The following is a 13791-nucleotide window of genomic DNA, read 5'->3' on the forward strand; positions in this document are numbered from 1 at the left end:
AACATTCCTGCAGGCCCAGACCCAGGCAGAGCCCCAGGTCCCAACAGGATGCCTCCCAGTCTTGCCGGGAAAGGCCAGCAGGGGAGCCACCAAGCCCCATCACAGGTGAGCCACTGAGGCCAGACCTGACTTCCCACGGGGCCCGCCATCAACGAGCAGATGGACAAACGGGGGGGCAGCAGGTGGAAGGGGGCACATGACAGGATTTGTCTGCAGACTTTCCTCCAACACGGCACACACACACATGCACACAAATGCACACATGCACGCACGCCAACAGGAAGGCGTGTGCAAGCTCGCCCCTGTGCGGCAAGATGGCCACCCCACTCCAGGGGGAGGCTCAGAAGCACCTCCAGCCTCTGACAAGGCCAGACCGCACTGGAACCCAGAGGCCTCGAGCCATAGAAAGCGGAACCGGAGTCTGCAGCCGCTCCGGCCTGCATGCCGCTGTCAGAATCCAGTTAAAAGCGAAGTCAGCAAACCCAGCCTCATTTCTCCAGGGACGTAACAAGTCTCCCCCCAGGCCTGGAGGGCTTTACACGAGGCCTGTGCAAACCTGCCAAGCCCTGTGGTACACGGGGTGGGGGGAAAGGGCGCGATGCGCGAGCAACAGCACGGCCGCTCCAGCCCCTCCCTCCTCCATGATCTCCCAGCTCCCCAGGACCCCTCCCCACGCCAGGAGCCTGTTCTTGGTGCCAGGTCCTGGGACTCCTGGTTGGGGCCTCCTGGGGGACACAGGGCAGAGTAGGCAGCCTGTGGGCAGCATGAGTCCCACTAGTTCTGGGGGAGGGAGGCAGGCCACAGGGACGCCCAGACCTTGCTGCCCGCAGGGCTCAGGGCTGGTTTCCCATTCCTCACCACGGACCCTACGGACACAATTCCACGATGTAGAGAAGTTACGCAGGACAGCCCTGCTACCCTTCCCGACTTAGGAGTGAAGAGTAATAATGTCTGCGACCAACTTTTAAATGGTGTAGCCAGCAAAGGGAGTGTGCGTATAATATGGGGGATTACAGCAGAATGCTAACAGTCGGTTAACTAGGTAGAGGATATTGGTGTGTTTATTGTACTACTCTTTCAACTTTACTGTGATTTGAAATTTCTTTAAATAATAAGTTAAGGGGGAGGAGACAAATTTTTTTTTTTAATTTAAAAATAAAAAAAATTTTTTTTAAAAAGCTGGCAGCCAGCGGGAAGGCCCTGGGTCTGACACCCAGCTCCTGGCTCACTCTGGCCCCGTAACTGGCTCTCCTCGCTCACCTGTCAATGGGGCCAGGAGGAGAATCTGCCCTCTGGGTTCCCGGGAGGCTCCGTGGGCAGGGCTGGCCACCACCACGGCTCTGTGCACGCCATCTGCAGTGAGGAGCTGGTCAGGGAGCTGGGAAGAGACCGGGGATCCAGCACCAGCCCACTTTCCCCCTCGCCCGGCTGCGGGCGCGTGCACCGAGGGTTTCAGGTGAGTGGCGCTGCTCCTAATCGTGCTGACACAGCCGAGCCTCCATCGTACAGTATTTATGTGCCTCCAAGTGACGCTTCTGTGCTCAGTTTGTGTAAATTCCCAGGGTGAGCCGCTCAGCACTCAAAGTCATTAGAGCTGAGAGGAGGCCAAGGAGCTGGGAAGCAGTGCTGGGGCGCTCAGGGCCGGCTGGGGGCTGACGGAGAAATAGCAGAAGGCTGGCACAGCTCCGGCCTGCTGGGTACCTACTGGGTGCCCGGCCCTCCCCACGCCACAGTATTTCCTCCTGCCTGAGACCTTTACGAGAGAAAAGGGGCCAAACCCTGAGCCCAGGTGGCACTGCAGGGCAGGGGCAGAGCTGGGCTTGGGCCTGACCCCCGGACTCCAAGCTCAGGACACTCCCCACCCCAGGCATCTCCTACCAGTGCCGCAACAGAGCCGGGGGGGTGGGCACGCAGGGGGCCATGCTGTTTCCTGCTCGGTCCCCCGGGTGGGCTGCCTAGCCCAGAGATCGCCCACAGAGCCCGTGCCTGCCCCTTGGCCAGCCCCACCTCCGGGCCATGCCCCAGACGCCTGGGATGAGGGCACCACCTGCCTTCCTCATCAAACTGGTAGGCTTCAAGAGAGTGCGGGCTCACTCCGCCAGCCAGGGGACAGGTGGGGGTGGAGACACGGGGATGCCACTCCAAGCGGCTGCTCTGGGCAGGTGGGCAGGCGGAGTCTGTCGTTTAAGGCAATTGGTACAACTCCCTTCCCTTCTTTATCTATCTTACTCTTATCAACATTTCGCAGCTGAGGAAACAGAGAGGCTGAATGACACTCACAAAGTCACTGTGCAGGAAATGCGGTGGGGGGGGTGGAGGAACGCCAGGATTCCAGCTGGTGACCAGCCAGTTTGCAGGGGGGAGGCACGGTGGTAGCACCAGAAGCCGGACACCCCATTCTGAGCAAGCCGGGACGGACGGTCACCCTGGTGGGACGCCACAGCCCACCCCCAGTCTTCGAGTCACACACAGAGACACCTTTATGTGGGCTCCGTCCCAGGCCTCCACACCCTGCCTTTGAAGTCCAACCTGGTCACGACCAAGGGATCATGTGCCAGAAGCAGTGGGGTCCTTCCGGGGCATTTCTTGGGAGGGGGGACTTGAGATGTGACATCCACATCCACCTCTCACCAGCAAGTCAGTCAGCGGCTCTGGGGCTCAGCTGACTCAGCTCTAAAGTGGAGGGGGGAAGGTTACAAGAGACCTGACCTGGTGCTGGCCTCTTTCAGCTCAGGGCCACATGGGTACTGAAAAGGGACAGACAGATGGATGGCCCTGCCTGCTCCAAGAAGGACAACCTGTTCCAAACTTTTAACAACCCATTTTGGAACTAAGTGCGAGATATTTGGCACCTTTGGTACATTCTTCTAGAAAGATGGTCTACCGCTTTTGCCAACATCTCCAAAGAGCCTGAAAACCACCTTGCCCCCCCAAAAGTTAAAAATCCCCACAGGACACCTGCTTGTCACTAAGCACATATGACCTCTTCCCACTGTTCTGGACTCCCCTTGGCCACAGCAGCAGAAGTGAGCAGGCTCGGCCAAGGTCGCTGTGCTGCCCTTCTGCTGAGGGTGTGAGGGGTGCCAGGAAGGCTCACGTCTCAGTTCCAGGCCCAGATCTGCACCCAAGACTGCTGGGTGGGGGAAGGGGAAGCTCGGGGATCAGGGAATGATTCCAGGCTTGACCCAGGTCTCCAGAGCCCGACTGGATGCTGTCAGCAGGATTCAAGCTACAGCCAGGGACTAAACGAGGTGAATATAATCGACCCATTTCCCCTCTCACTTGCACACACATGCAGGTGCACACACACATTCACACACACAAGCTGTCCTCTCCCCCTGCGTCTGCTCATACCCTTTCTCACTGAACCTGCTCCAGGAAGCCTGGTTCCCGCCCCGCCACACTGTCACTACTCTCCTGGGCTGCTGGGCTTCAGTGGAAGGCATGTCTGCCCCACAGCAGAGCACCGGCGCAGGGGACATCTACTCTGGGTCAGGACTTGGGCTGGCCACTGTCTCACCCCACTGCCCTCTCTCCCCAGGTATCCAGGGGAGCCGACAGCTGGCCCTTTACCTCTGGCCATCTGAGCCCGACACGGCGGACCCCAGGCTTCGGGACTGAGCACTGGAGTGAGAGGAGCTGAAGATCCCGGTTCCACCACCGGGTGACCCACGTGATCTTGACCAAGTCTTTCCCGGTAAAACAGCTGCGACACGTTGTGCTTCACATGCATCCAGCTGCTTAGCGGCGGGGGCGGGGGCAGTTCTATAATTATCCCCATTTTACAGGTGGGGAAATGGAGGCACACCGTGGTGGAGCCAGGGGCCAAAGCCAGCCAGCCCAGCTCCCGAGCCCACACTGACCGCCACGCAAGCCCACTCAGACATGGCAACAGGACTGCTCCCTTACAGCTTCCAGCCTGGCAGACCCTCCCCCGGCCCGGCTGCCTGGCGTGAGATGACTGTCATGTAATGGTTTGAGTGCGGCAGACACTGGTCTAAGCCCCTCCCTGTGTGATCTCACTCAATCTGTGATGACACCTGGGGTATGGTCCTGGGCTCAGGCTCCCAGCCTCCCCTGTAGGAAGGCTCAGCCCAGGGCCTGGCGTTCAGGGGTCCATCCATGACCTTGTGTATCTTTGCCAGCTTCTAGGGGGCTGGGCAGCTGCTCCTAAGGTGTCCAACCTCCTCTCCTCCTATAGCAGGGTTCAGAGGGGAGAGTGGCCACAGAGGAGTGGGGGGACATAGGAGAGCTACATGGATGGAAGGACAGATTGACAGCCAGAGATGCTGGGGGGGGCAGGGGCTCCAAGGCCAAGGACTGCCACCTGTCGCTGTCACCTGCCCCTCCCTCACCTCCTGTCCCCCATCTGATCCCTCCACATCTTCCTCCATCTGCCTTCTCCCCACCATTTCCCTAGGCTCCTCCGCGCCTTCACAGAACCTGCTCCCTAAGCCGACAGCTTCAAACCATTTGTTTTTACACCACGAAATCCTTTACCAACCTAAGTCTTCCAGGACAGGGGGAGACCAAATACAGGATACAGGGAAGCTCTGAGCTCGTCCCGGTGCAGACACAGGGGGCCTGGAGCCCTGCCCCTTAGGCAGCCCCAGCCCCCCCAGGGCCTCTGTCAACATACCTCCCTCCTCACAACCCCTAGACCCCTGGAGCAGAGCAGGGCCCTGAGCCATGCCTGGCTCCTCAACACTCCCCCAGGAGGGGGCCCCACGGATCCCCCAAACCTCCCCCCACCCCCATCCTTCACAAGCTTCCTGAAAGGAAGGTCTTCTGAAAGTCTAACCTCAATTCTTCATGCTGCTGGAAAACACTCCTTGTCTGAACCTCCTGGGAAGTCTCTGCAACCTTTAGACAATCAATGTCTCGAGTTTCACCTGCCAACTTTTCATTTTTAAGACATAATAGGATGACAGCAGCAGCGACACATACACTTACAAAAAATTAAGACAAAACTGTGGGACAGGAATGACTCCCTGCAGTGACAGGAGCCCTGCCCCGCTCGCCCAGGTGGCCCACATGCTAGGGCTCAGGCACCCCGAGGACTGGGTGAATCTTTCCGCCCTCATGCCAATTTGCATACCATTACCCAAGAAGCCTTGCGCCTAGATTTCGCTTTTGCAAATTCCCACCAGTTTCGTGTCATAAATAAGATAGAAGACAGAAAACTAATACAGCCCAGCGATGCATTATTCATGCCACGTCACACTGTTATGATAGATTTACAACAGCTAATACATGCAAACTAAGTTTGGGCACTAAACGTGAAAATTAAGGGTGGGGAAGGCGGCTCTATGTGGGGGCGGGCAGGGGGACTTCTGGGGGCTGCTGGTGTTCAGGAATCCAGGGAAGTTTCTTTTCGGGCATGCCTGATGACAATTTGCATCAGTGTCTATATCGGAGGCCAGCAACAGGGCACCGAGGGTGTGGCGGCAGCAGGAGGTATGGGAGCAGAGCAAGGTGGGATTAGTGACAGTGTGTACTCCAGGAAGCAGGAAGCATCCTTCCTGTGCTCTGAAGCAGATTAACAGCACATGCCCTGCCCAGATCTCCCCTCCCCGACCACCTCCACCAGAGCCCACTCCCCAGAGGGAAACTGCCCATCATAGCCCTGCACTGAGCAGCCCCCGATGCACATCGGCCTGGTCTCAGCACCTGGGGTGCGCTGGGAGCCCACCAGGCATGGTCCTGCCCTACACAGCCTCGGTGTAGTTAATCCGGTAACTGTCCCCAAAATGTCAATGTGCCGCTGTGGCCAGGGCTGCGAAGGAGCTCAGCACTGCAATGGCGGGTCACGGAGCAGGGGGTGGGTGGGGGCGGTGTGACCCAGCACGTGTGGAGGAGGGGAGGTGGTCCAGACAGACTTGTCCGACAGCCAGGGGGAGCTGGGGTCTCATGAGACAGAGGTTGCCCCGATGAACCCTCGCCACAGCCCTGTGGGACAGGGGCCACCCCGTGTGCAAACACTGACCCAACCTGCCCCATGTTCTGGCACTTTTCAGGCGACCTGTCCCCAATAAGTTTATTCTTTAATTAAGATGCGACAATCATCCCACAGCGGGCTTCCCCTCCAGCAATCGGTTAAAATGAACTCCATAGGACTGGATTAGACTTTGAAGGTGCCGATCTAGATAATGAACACGAGGATGCGGTGTTGACACAGGCCCTGGCGAGCTACGTTATTATTTAACAGTTCTCGCGGCTGCTCCACTGGGATCAAGGAGCCAAACAAGCCATTGATGGGCAAGCGTCAAACCCGGAGACACACTGTGGGCGCTGGCTCCGCAGGGGGCAAGCTCAGCGAGGTCAGGGGTGGCTGCGGGGTCCAAGTGGACCTAAATAGAGACAGCTGGTGGGGGCAGGGGTGCAAGCAGAGGCCTGTCCCCAGGGAGCCCTCCAAACATCGTCTGGGCTCTGTGGGGCCGACCCTAACCCAGCTCCTGGGGCCTTCTCTGCTCCGAGCATCTTCCCTGCCTCCTCTCCTCCTGCCCTCCCCACAGCCACACGCCTGCCCAGTCCTGCTCAGGGTTCCTGACCTCCAGGAACCTCTCCTGCTCCTGTCCCTCCTCTGGCTGGATCTGACAGCCCTCGTGCCTCCCCTGGGTTCCCACTGGGCGTGGGCTTGCCCCCTCGCAGTCTCCTCACCCTGGGCTGACCCTGAGCCTCCCGGGTCTGCTCCCCACACTGGACTCTGAGCTCCCAAGGAGCTGAGACCAGGTCATACTCGTGTCCATCCCTCCAGCACCCCAACACAGAGGGCCTGGGGATCAGGACACATATCTCTCCATCCACTGTGACTACTGACTCTGAGCACCACGATGTTAAGCCAGACGCGGGGAAAGGAAAATGAACAGGCCGAAACTCTTGGCCGGGAGCCGCGGTGGTGGGAAAGGCATGTGCGTCAGCGAATCAGAGTTCTGAGGAGTTACACGTGGTAGGAAAGAAACTGCAGGGGACACACGCGGCCTGAAGGACGCAGCCTTCTGCCTGCCCCGGCAGCCAACACCGAGATCGAGAGCAGACTCGGGAGTCAGACAGCCATGTTCAGCTCCCAGTTCTGCCTCCTTCTAGCTGTGTGACCTGGGGCAAGCCACTTAACCTCTCTGTACCTCTGTTTCCTCATCCATAGTGTGGGAATAATAATAATGCTCGTCTCATAGGGTGATTTGAAGAAGAAACAAGTTAATACCTGTAAAGTACTTAAAACCCATCCCCGATCCGTATGTGCCGGTTAGTACGATTCTCCCGGGAGTGGTAAAACTCAGGGAAAGCTCCTTGGAGTTAACACAATCCCTAGATTAACTCCCTAGGTCTCCACATCTGGGCCAGGGCCCCGCTAGGCACGCCTTCAGCCACGGGCACACTCCCAGGCCTCTTGGCTCGGAGCACGGGGCAGTTAGCTCTGAGCATGGCACATCCCCACGGAGGCTTTTCTCTGGCCTGGGGAGAAGGAACCACGTCACCGCAGATAAGCAAAGCCCTTCCTCTGAAGTAAAGCCTTCTGCAAAGATGTGCGCTGGGCCCTGGGAGGGCAGCCGGCTCTCCGGCCTGTTCCTCCAGGCCCGGCCAGCCGCGAGCCGGGCCCCACGGATGGCATCATTAGGCAGCAGCCAGACGGGGCTGTTTCCAGAACCCCAGCGCGAAGGTGGGCAGGCTTCCTCTCTTCTAAGCAGCGGCAGGCGTGCAGCCTCATTAAACATGCATGGCAATCACCTCGTTACCCAGCCGAACGCAGTGTGTACTGAGGGTGAGCTGCCCACACCGTGCAGCACACAAACTTTTCAATTTCCCCAGCTGCAGACAGGGCGCGTGCTCCCTCCAACCTGCCACCCCTTCCTCCATCCTGCCTCCCCTCACCCAACGCCCTCCTGATGTCCTCTGCGGCGTGCAAAGCAGGTAGAAGGCCATATTGATCCCCTTCTTGAGAGCAGCTGGTCCAGAACTAATCTTAAATCATCGCAGCCTCGAGCTGGAGCCTGGTGGCTGCTCAGCCCCAGGGACAGTGGGGCCAGAGCTGAGCTTCGGGGCCGGGCAGGACTGCACTGCGGCTGGTGAGTGCAGGAGCAGGGGAAGGAGAGCCAAGACCCAGCCCCGTCCCTGTCCTGCCCTTCATCCGTCTGTCTCACGCTCCCGGGACAGCTGTCAGCAAAGCCAGGACAGTAGACCCGCCACACGGACGCACGCCCCACACCCACCAGCAGCACCAACTCAAAGGGAGTTTGAATCTGCAAGTAAGCCCTGTATACGGTAAGAAGGAAGGATATAAGTAAGGCAAGTAATTACAGTGACAACCAGCGATCCTTGAGCACGTGCCGCGTGCCGGGTCCTGTGTGAATCAGCCCTTCCGCACCTAAGTGTTCTCATTCAGCCCTCGGCAGGGTCCTACCAGCATCGCATTCTCTAGGTGGTGCCACTGAGGCCCAGGAGGGCTCAGTACCTTGTCCAAGGGTTCAGAGCTTGGCAGGACACAGCCAGGGCCATCTGAAGCAGCCAGCAGCCAACCACACCTCCAAGGGAGTGGGGTGTCCAGGGAACCCAAGAGGGGCATGGCTAGGACGGAGATTGGGGCCATGGCCCTGGGTGATGCCTCCCGATCCAACCCCCCTAGAAAGTCGCAGGGCCCTGGGGTGGGGAGCACTCGGGACCCAGCTCGCACCAGGCTCAGGTCCTGTGGCTCACACCTCCCCAGCGACCATGAGCCGCTGGCCCCCATGTGGTTCCTGGGTCCTCTGGACCCTTCCTTACACGAGTCTTCTTTAGAGAGACCTCTTGGTTCACAGGCTGCCTCCCAGCATCCCCCGCTGCCTCCTCCTTCTCCCTCCGTTGCCCCTGCTGGCAGCGCTGAGAGCGTCCTTTGGCCAACAGGGCCCCCAGAGGGCCTGCTCGGCCCGTTTCCATCTCAGCCTCCCTCCACTCTTGGCTTCTTCGTGTCTCTGGGCTCACTCTTCCCACACAGACAATAGAGTTTGTGTCTCTCCACCAGACTGGAGGCCCTCAAGGGCAGGCGTGTCTCCCCCTTCAGATGGGAGGCCCTCCGGGGCAGACCTGGGTCTCCCCCGTCAGTCTGGACGCTGCCATGTGCAGGACTGGGACCCCTCCCCACTTTCCCAGCTGCCCTCAACTGGACCCCAGTGCTCACCGCAGCTCTCCTCTGCAAGGACTGGAAGTCACACAGGGTACTAGCAGGAGAAAGCCAGGAAGACACCTGGGCCTGATATAAGGACAAAGCAGGGACAGTGGGGGAGGAGCCGCAGGGGGCCGGCCAAGGAATCAGACGGGCTTTGTCCTCCCTCCTGCCAAGTGGCTTGAGACCCTCAGGGATGCCAAAGACCCTGGGGGAACCAGCTGTCCCTGCTCTCCTTCCTCTCAGCAGGTGGAGGAGGTGAGAGGCCCCTGGGGCCAGTTTGTGGGGAGGGGTAGCAGGCAAGCCCCCCAAAGCAAACCAGGGGCTGGGAAGGGGGTCTGTGGCTACAGCTGCTCAGGGTCTCCTCCCCACTCTGGCTTCCCCTCAGGAAAAAAAAAACCAGCAACCTTCTTCCTCTTACGGCCTCCCTGGCCCTCCCCAGAAACCCCCCACCCACCAGCCGGGCCCAACAGCACCAGTGAAGTCACTGGTCCTGGAAAGCACTTGGGGAGGCTGCTGCCTAAAGGATGATGACAGCTCAAAGCCTAAACCCTCCAGTTCTGTGCAGAGCGCTGTCTCCCACCCCCCGGCTCACGGGCCAGCCGGTAATCCCGCCTCCTCTGTGCCCTGCACCAGGAGGGGCCTCTCATCAAATATGTCCCAGCGCCAGCCCTGACCAGGACGGTGGCGCCCAAGCATTACCTCAGGGCATGAGAGGACCCCCAGGAAGTGACACGGAGCCCCCTTTCACCAACGGGAAACCAGGGTTCACAAATGGGGCCCAAACAAGTCACCAGCCGGTGAGCGGCCGTGCTGGGTCGCAGAGCCGGGCGCCTACAGCTCCAGGACTGCCCCTCGGGTTCCAACAAACATGGGAAAGTGAGCACCACAATCTGGAGACTCAAGACAGGGTCCCAGGGCTCGCCCACAGCTCCCTAGGCCTCAGTTTCCCTACCTAATCCAGCCCTCAACCTGCGATGCTACAGTGGCAGGATTCCCTTGGTGATCTCGCCTGGCTATCATGTAGCCAGCTCACAGCCCATCTACAGAGGCGAGCCGGCGGGCAAACGGCCATCATGACCTCACAGCAGCTCACCCGGGGGGCCTGTCTGCTCCGAACCCGAGCCTATAACCAGACCTCTACTCCAGGCCCGATTACCAAGGCCCCACGCCAAGCTCACAATCCAAACAAATCTAATGAAGGCAAACATCACCAAAATACCACTGCGGGGGGTGGGGGGGAGGGCGCCCACGCCCTCGTCCATGCCTGAGGCCCAGGGTAGGCCCTGCGGTGTGGGGAAGCGGGGTGGGCAATGCTGTGGGTGAGTTACAGGCATGGGCCCAGGGTGAGCCAGGCCGGAGCCGTGGGACCAGGCCCCATCCGGATGGCCAAGGCACAGGCAGCACTCAGGTCACAGCAGGGCAAGGAGGACCCAGCAGCATCCCCCTCCACACTGATCAAAGAGCCCAGGGTGCCCAGCTGGCTCAGTCGGTTAAGCATCCCACTCTTGATTTCAGCTCGGGTTGTGATCACGTGATCTTGGGGTCGTGAGATGGAGCCCCCCGTCAGGCTCCGTGCTCAGCAGCGAGTCTGCTTGAAGATTTCCCTCTCTCCCTCTGCCTGCTCTCATTCCCTCTCCCTCCCTCTTTCTCTCTCTCTCAAGTAAGTAAATAAATAAGTCCTAGAAAAGGAAATTAAAGAGCCAGCCTCCAGGATGGCTGCATCCACCAGCCTCCCCTTGGCACAGCCAGGTCCTGGGTATGGTGTGAGGCTGGGCTCCCAGTCCCTGCCCCACAGGCAGCAAGAGACCCAGGCCAGGGGCCGGATCACGGCTCAGCCCAGTGGTCAGGACTCTTCCCCTCCAGGCAGCCCTAGGGATGCATGCTGGGGCAGATGGCAGGGCCCAGCAGCGACATGGGACCCACTGTGCTTCTCAACTAACTCAGATCCCTGAGACGCAGCTGGGCCTGAGCACAACACTAGGGAGGGCACGAGACGCCAGGAGGATATCCACGAGGATGTGCCCAGCAGGTGGCCTGAAGGCCTGCGGCCTTGAGCCACAAGGTGAGGCCAGTACCTGAGTCTGCAAGCTAGTGGCATCCACCACGGTGACCCGAGGCCCACAGCTGGCCCACACAGCATCCTCCAGGCTCAGCAGGGTGCGGATGGGTCCTGTCCCCACAGTCAGGCACACAGGAGGGCTCTCCAGGTCCCAGGGGACACCTCCTGCAGGGAGAGGAAAGCAGCAGGTCAGAATGGGGCGGGGGGCGGGCAGGGGAGGGAATGGCACACAGGGGCCCAGGGCTCCTCAACCCTTGGGAACTGTCAGGAACCCTCAGCAGTGGGCCCAGGAGCCCCACAACACCCTCTCACCCTTCTCTATGGCCTTTCTCCCTCCTCCAAAGGGACGGGGCTGTTCCTATCTGCCTCCATTATGCCCCCCCAGGGCTGTACCCCCCAGTTCACTCTCCTTCCCTCCTCTATGCCCCTCTTTTCCACATGGATTCCCCCGCCCCGCCCCCTGCCACCCTGTTCCTTCGTTCATCCCGCACACACTTAGTGGGCAGCAACCCAGGCCAAGCCGGGTGTGGGTACGGTGAGGACAGGAAGGAGTCTGACACAGACCCTGCCCTCCAAGAAAACCCTTTTGGCCGGAGAGGCCACGGGGCTAGTCAGCAGTCCCCACACAAGCTGCCAGGCACAGGTGAGCAGGCGAGCACAGACTGTGCTGAGACAGACAGTACCCTCTGCTGGGGTAGGGGTGGGGGCAATCCGGAGAGGCTTCCCAGAAGACGTGGCATCCATGTGGCCGGCCACGGAGGCAGCTCAACATGGTGGGAAGTGCCCTGAGCTGGCCCGGGTTCTCCTAGAAACTCAATTAGGACTTGGAGCACACGTCTCCCTGTTCTCAAGGCCTCAGTCTCCCCATCTGTAAAATGGGGGGAACCACCCAGACTGTCTCTGAGGATTTTTACTAGATGTTTCTGGCTGACTCTTGCCAACTCAGAGATCTTGCCACCTCTGGGGCACTCTGTCTCCTTTGCCAAGATCTCTGATGCCCTTCCTCCGCCAGAGAGGCTGCCACCTCCAGGGGCAGAAGAGAAAGTCTCAGAGGCCATTAGTGCCCAGTCTACTGCCCCTGAAAACAAAGCACACCAAGGGACCTGGCCTGGCTCGGAACAAAATTCTCTCCTGCCCACCCCAGGAGGCTCAGCCCACCCAAGAATGTGCCAAGAATGTTCCTGGCACGTGAGCAGTGCCCACAGAGGCTGCTGTTTCTCCGAGGTCACACCCAATGCCACACAGAGCCCCAGCGGCCGCCCTGTCCTGCCCGCGTGCCAGGTAAGGGAACGGGGGCCCATACTCTGGACACAGGCAGCAGTGGCTGGGGCCTGGGAGGAGGACAGAGCCTGCTGCTGGTTTCTCAGTGCCCCGCCATCCCACATGCTCCCCACCAGCCCCTGGAAGGAGTCCGAAGGAACCCTAGCACAGACTGTCTCCATGGGCCAGGTGCTGGGGGCACAGCGGGGTACAGAGTGGCGGAAGCCGCTGCTGGGGGGGGGGGTGGTCTTGGGAGGAGCCCTCGGAGGAGAGACCACACCTCCTACCACTCCCCTCCCCTGGGCTTTCCCTCTCCCTCTACCTTCCCCACCTGTGAAACAGGTTCTCCCCTTGCCCTTCCGTCCTACTTAAAATGGGCAGACTCCCGGCTCAGCTAGGAGCCTGGGCATAGGGTCTTCCCGGCCCGTGAACATGAGAACCTGGGAAGCAGACTGGGCCAGGATCCTGGCCGCGGCCCCCGAACATCTGCCAGACCCCGGACAGTGGCTTCACCTCTCAGAGCCTCACCTGTCCAAGGGGCATGACCGTGCCTGCCCGTGGCCGGGGCTGCGGGGCCGGGGGCCTCGTGGGGAATGCTGAGCACACGGTCGGCCCACGGCAAGGACCACCAGCAGCTGTCGCTGGCACCGCTGAATGCTGGCACGCGCCAGACACTCTTCTCGTGAATTATCTCCCTAACTCCTGGCAAGTCTACATGGAAGATTCTATTCTTATCCCTGTTTTACGCTGAGAAAACAGACGCAGAGTTTAAACAACCAGCCCAGGTGACAGGGCCAGAAAGTATCCGGCGCCCGTGAGCTCCTGTTTGGTGTCATTGGCCACAGCACAGTGGTCTGCACGGGCAGGTGCGGAGGCCACCTGACGGATGTGACAACGGACTCCTGGACAACAAAGCTGCAGAGTCACCCAAGGGGTGACAGGCCGAGCAGGATGTGAACCATGCTGACTGGCCCCAGCCTCCTTCCCAACCCCTGCTGCCCTCTCAGCTTCCCGGAGTTCCCAAAGTTCCCAAAAGGCTCTGGGGCCAGGGTGGTGAGTGACCACAAGGTGGCCAGGCCTCCACTGGGGGGACACGGACCCCTCAACCCCGGCACCAGAACCACAAAACACAAGGCTTTGGCGCCTCCCAGTGGCTAGAGGTAAGTACTGCATGTGCGTGGCCAGAACCGGAGCCACTCCGGCGGGAGGCTGGTGGAGGGTGACCTCTCCCAGTGAGGAAGCAGCTGGGGTTGCTGGGACCACACCTGAAAACAGGGAGATGGGGGCTCTGCCCCAGGGGCACAGAAGTTTTGACCACCAGAGCCCTTGT

At 60.0% G+C, this 13791-nt stretch overlaps 1 protein-coding gene across 10 annotated transcripts in view; it reads right to left on the reverse strand.

Moving 5' to 3' along the window:
• Positions 1-13791, reverse strand: part of ARHGEF10L (Rho guanine nucleotide exchange factor 10 like) — a 157285-nt gene that overhangs the window by 18027 nt on the left and 125467 nt on the right. For all 10 annotated transcript variants that reach the window (XM_047725396.1, XM_047725398.1, XM_047725393.1 and 7 more), the window contains one exon: positions 11218-11366. In XM_047725396.1, the coding sequence (XP_047581352.1) occupies positions 11218-11366 (149 nt within the window). The remainder of the gene's footprint in view (positions 1-11217; positions 11367-13791) is intronic.

This window comes from Lutra lutra, chromosome 4 (assembly GCF_902655055.1).
Source record: "Lutra lutra chromosome 4, mLutLut1.2, whole genome shotgun sequence".
Classification (NCBI taxonomy): domain Eukaryota; kingdom Metazoa; phylum Chordata; class Mammalia; order Carnivora; family Mustelidae; genus Lutra; species Lutra lutra.